This window comes from Chaetura pelagica, unplaced genomic scaffold (assembly GCF_000747805.2).
Source record: "Chaetura pelagica isolate M959 unplaced genomic scaffold, ChaPel_1.0 scaffold294, whole genome shotgun sequence".
NCBI lineage: Eukaryota > Metazoa > Chordata > Aves > Apodiformes > Apodidae > Chaetura > Chaetura pelagica.
The window spans coordinates 734670-740103 of record NW_009953068.1 but is presented as its reverse complement, the minus strand read 5'-3'; the positions used below and the strand labels follow the sequence as shown (position 1 = coordinate 740103).

Here is a 5434-nt window from a genome sequence, read left to right as displayed (position 1 = left end):
TGGCGTGCAGGGGGTAGGGGCTGTAGCGCTGCCCCGTGGTGTCGTAGCCATTGACCGTCCGGTTAAGGTGCTTGTGCTGGGGGACCCTGATGTTGGTGGGGAAGATCTTGATGGTCAACGGGCTGTTGGCCACCTTCTGTGCGTAGGCATCCAGCTCGGCGGGGCTGGGGTAGCGCGGGGAATGCATGGGTGCCACTGCCTCGCCTGCGGGAGGAGAGCGTGGGGTGAATCCAGTGCCACCAGGAGATCAGGGCACCCATCACCCCACCATCACCCCCCCCATCCACCCATCGCCCGGCTCCCACCCACTCCGGGCAGAAACCAGGTCACAGCACCAACCTGTCCCCTCCCGCTGACGGAGTCACTTGTAAGTGGCCTAAAATAAACTCGGTATGGAGAATGGAAATGTCACTTTACCCAACGGGGGAATCTTTCTCCGAGATTGGATTTAAACTACATTATACAAGCAATTTCATGGGTGCTTTGCGCTGCTACGAGAACCTCACCAAAAATGGAAAAGCACTGCATTTACCAGCCATAAATCAGCACTTCCTATAATGAGCACAAAAATGTCACTTTTATGCAATTTTACAGATGAACAAAACTGGTGAAATTAACTGTGGTAACCTACTGGAGTCAGCAAAAGCCACTGCAGAAAAAAAAAATATATATGTATATATTTTTGTTCCTTTCAAACACTTTCCCGAGGAAGTTTCTGCCATTCTGGTGTAAAAACTCATTTGTCGTACCCATTATACTTTCATTTGGAGTTTATCTTGAGTATCCAATGAGCCACCAACTGTGAAAATGATTAAATCTACAAAATCTATCTAATAGATGGAATAAATTAGGTGTTTAAAATCCCCACACACTCACAAGCAGGTACGTGGGGGATGATGTTTGCTCCTGATTTGGTCCCACAGCCCCTCCCCGGCAGCATCCTGGGAATGCTGGTCTCAGCTCCTGCCTGCAGCTGGGTTTTTTGGAGCCACGCTCCAAATCCAGGCTCCAAGGGCAGGTTGGGGCAGTGGCTGCTGCAGGACCCCCTGTTCTTCCCTTTGACAGGGCCGGCCAGGGAGCTGGAGCTGCAGGGCTGAGGCCGCTCTCCAGCCACCCCAGCAGAGCAGAGCAGCCAGGATGTCCTGGGCAGGGTGAGTGGCAGAGCAGTTCCTCCTGCCCAGCTGCTGTCACGGGCTTTTCACAGGTGCCTGAAGCAGACATTGTTATTAACGAGGATATTAAGCCAATTAAAACCGGCTTCTTTGAGGAGGATTTAATGCAGCTGCCTGCAGACAGCAGGCATGGCACCAGCAGCTCCTGATGGCAGGACAGGTGCCTGCACGTGGTGTCACGAGCTGTGCCACCAGCACATCCAGCCTCCAGAAGGCTCCTGATCCCAGACACTGGCCACCAGCAGTGGCACAAGGGACACAGGCACCCTGCAAGCTGGTGGGTCCTGTCAGCAGGACCTCATCTGCCCAGTGGCACGGGCATGGCACAGCACACTGCCCAGCACTGCCAGCCACGCACATCTGCATTCCCCTTCATGCCAGCACCGCTGTCCTTGGAGGTGGCAGCATCGTGAATACTCAATTAACATGACACTAATTAGCTCGTGACACTTGCGGAATCCCTAATGAGCTCGTTCCACCAAAATGCTCCTTTCCAAGCAAAAATAATGAAAGAAAAAAAAAAGAGGCCACTGCTGGAGGGAGGGAGGGAGGGAGGCGGCATCGCCCGCGGGCACTGCGGCATCTTGCCGAGAGTCACCAAAACCCTGTCCCCGAGCGCCAGCTCTGCAGGTGACACCTTTGGGATGGCCCCACGTAGCTCCCCTGGAGCTGCTCTCTGCTGGGGTGAGCCCAGCGTGGCCCAGGACACCCAGCACGTGCCGGGGAGCACCTCGGTGCCCGCGAGGGAGCAGGGCTGGATGTGACAAGCCACCAACGGGGTGTGTTGTCATCTATCAGGGTGACGTCCCGAGCCCCCGCCGGGGGAAATGACAAGAGCGACCGATTTCCCGGCGGGGCCCGGCGCGCTGGCGGCTCCCGCGCTCCCCCTCGCCACGGTAATGGTAATTACTGCTTTCTAACGGGCTGTAATTACTGCGAGATGCAAACTCTCCCAGCCACCGCCGTCACCCGTCAGGCGCAGGCAGTCCTGGGACTTGAACTCCAACTACAACCATCAGAACTGTCACACCACGGGCCGGTGGGACCTCAGCCAGCCTGGTTTCCCTCTACCGGGCTCCCTGCCACCAGCAGCCCCAGCTCTTCCCAGCCCAAAGCCAGACAACCAGCACCCACCAACAGCTGCTCCTCCCAGAAGATGCTTCACCAGCTCCCAGCTCCCTCTCTCCATCCCACAGGATGCAGCCAACACAGCCCTAGCGCCGGGCTCCCCCCTCCCTCCCTGACCTGCTCTATTTTTTCCAGCCTGCACTCAATAACAGCTAAATAATTGAATCTGCTCAGCAGCCAAAGATTTGTTTTGAATTTTATTGGAATTTTAAATTGTTTTGTTTCTTCAGTATTTTATTACTGTAAATGGAAAATGCATCGCCCGCAGTAATAATCCGATGGCTTTTCATATTACTCCCAGCTTCTGCTCAAAGCATTATTGGAAAGCTGGGCAGAAAGGAGAAGCCATTAGAATGGCAGCACCGGCTTATAAGATTACGCCTCCAGCTAAACAACTTTTTACTTTAGCAAATTGGCCACCAAACCTGGTTCCAGACACAGATGTAAAGCCCAGACCCCACCGGTGCCGCGACCCGGAATAAATCTTGGTTTCTGGGTCGGGGGAGCGCCGGCCCCGCCGTGCCTGGAGCAACCAGATCTGTGCAAAGTGTCCCATGGGGATAGAAGGGCAGGGGACATGGGTGTCCCTCAGAACCCCCCCAGAAGTCTCCCCCAGCTTGTGGACCTGCTGCCAGCATCTGGCATCTCCCCCCCGCCCCTCCTGCATGCCCCGCATCCCCACCCTCCCAATCTTCTGCATCACTCACTCCCCATCCCCATATCTCCCCCATCCCTCACATTCCCAGTGTCCCCAGCATCCCTGGGGTCCCTTCACACTGAGCCTGGCTGCAGCCACAGCCCACAAGAGTCGGGGAAGAAGGAAAGATGAGGAGAAAGGAGGGGAGGGAATCCAGCCAAAGCCACCCCTGCAGCAGGAGAGACCGAGGCAAACCAAAGGCTGACGATCCAGGGCTTGTGCCGTGGCACAAACCCACAACAATCCCCAATTACCCCCGGCCCCAGCCCCGGCTCTGCTGGGACACAATGGGCACCACCAAGCCCAGCTGCCGGGCCCCTAATTAACCCCAATTTTAACTGCACACTTTTAAAGGCACTAAAGCAGTTACAAAGTGGAGAACAAGGCAGGGTTAATAGCGCAGACTTAAATTGCAGGCCCGCGGGGCCCGGGCCCCAGAGAAATAATAGACCTGTCTGGGCTGCTCAGCTGTCAGTCAGGGAACAATTCAGCACCCGAGGAGCTCGGTGACGGGCACGGAGCGGCGGCACCGGGGCCCTGGCAATCACTGTCTGCTGGATTAAAGCAGCCGTGAGATCAAAACGGTGCCAGGAGAGATGCTCAGCAAGGATGCTTGGTAATGGGAAGGATGCTCAGCCCTGGGAAGGATGCTCGGTACTAGGAAAGCTGTTCAGGACCAGCAAAGATGCTGGGGACCAGGAAGGATGCTCCACGCTGCTCCCACAGCCCAGCTGCCCCCCCAGGGTGTCCCCCTGGCCTGCTGCCAGCAGCAGCAGCCCTGGCTGGGCCACCTCCCCCCTGCGGGAGGGCGAGATCACACCCTGGCAATTTATGGCTTTAATTTTCAGGGCACGACACTGCAGCACAGGCTGAGCTCCCCAGGCACCTGCCTGGCTCTGGCAGTCAAGAGGGATGTGGGGATGGACAGGGGGTACACATCCTGGGGATCAGCACCAGCAGAACCACAGTCCAGAGTGGGGTACAAACCCAGCAGGGATACAGCAGCAACTCACAGCACCTAACTAGTTAATGGCAGCATGGGAAACAGGCACTGCCCGCCAGAGCTCCCTCCCTGCCTCCATCCTCTGCCAGGCAAGACAGGACAAACCTTATTTTGACACATCGAAAGCACTAAAATATTTTGCAACAAATGAAAGAAGTAATCATGGCTGTAAATCTTCATAAAGCTGCCGAAAGCAAAGCTGTGGCTAGAAGGTCCCTGGCGTCTCACTCAGGCCTCACTTAACTGTGGCCATGTCCCTTAACCATGGGCATGTCCCTTAACCATGGGCATGTCCCTTAATCATGGACACATCCTAGCTGCTCTGCTGTGGAGGGCAACCAGCAGACAGACCCCCAGTCCCGGGGATGACCCCATCCCCAGGAGGGTGAGGTGGAGAGAGCCACCCAGGGGGACCAGCCTGGCTCTGGGGACACAGCCTGGCCATGCCAGGGCCTTCAGAGCCTTGTCCTCTCTCTCCATCCCCACCCTTTCTCCCCATCCTCACCCTCCCAGTCCTGCCCCTGCCCCTGTTACAGGAAAGCACTGGTGTTCCCAGCACTGAGCTGGTGTTCAGTGTTTTAAGGGCAGGAATTTGGCTGGATATTTAATTTGCACAGGGGCAGGAGGGGGTGGGGAGTGATGCTGTGAGCACCAGGCAGAGGCAGGAGGAGACACTGGGGACTGGAGTGATTGACGTGCCAATGGCTGATATTAAAAAATAATAGTGCTGCAGCCTCCAAATGAATTAAACTCTGCAAGAGCTGAGCTCATCCCTCAGCTTTGGGACCAGGCTCACCTCAGAGCAAGGAGATTTCAGTGTCTTTCAAAGCTCCTAAAAGCATAAAAAATTCCCCTTTTTTCTCTGCCTGCCACAAGGAGAGCAGATTTGGAAGCACTGAAACCTAAATATTTGCAAAACACTTGGAAGAAACCTCAATATTTGGAAAACACTGTAAGAAAACAAACAAAACCGGGTGTACTTTGAGAATCAGTAAAGTCCTGGAAGTTTCAGATGGAGCCGCAGGTGCCAAAGTGTCCTGGGTAGGAACCCTGTGGGGCTGAGGGCAGAGCTGGGGCCAGGGAGTGGGTGCTGGAGCTGGTGACCCCCTGCCAAGGCTCTGGCAAATCTCTGGGGGTCATGAGAGGATCTGCCCAGACCCAGCATGATCCCTGGGTGGGACTGTGCAACCCCCAGTCCCTGGGACAGCGGCTGCAGGAGCCAGCAGGAGTCCCATGGGTGCCCTGAGCTGTTTCGGGGTGCAGAGGGGGCCGTGGGCAGTGTCCCCCCTTGCTCAGCACCAGGGCTGCTGTCACACTGCCCGCTTCCCCAGCCACCAAAGTGTGGCAGTTCCTGCGGTGACAGTGTCCCCAGGATGGGTGGCACGGACGAGATGGGGGGCCCGTGGCACCCCCAGCAGAGGGACAGCAGCCCCC

General features: G+C 56.3%; 1 protein-coding gene across 1 annotated transcript in view; it reads right to left on the bottom strand.

Moving 5' to 3' along the window:
- FAM222A (family with sequence similarity 222, member A) overlaps nucleotides 1–5434 on the bottom strand; it is a 12890-nt gene that overhangs the window by 879 nt on the left and 6577 nt on the right. The window contains exon 2 of the mRNA XM_009996849.1: nucleotides 5–204. Within this exon, the coding sequence (XP_009995151.1) occupies nucleotides 5–204 (200 nt within the window). The remainder of the gene's footprint in view (nucleotides 1–4; nucleotides 205–5434) is intronic.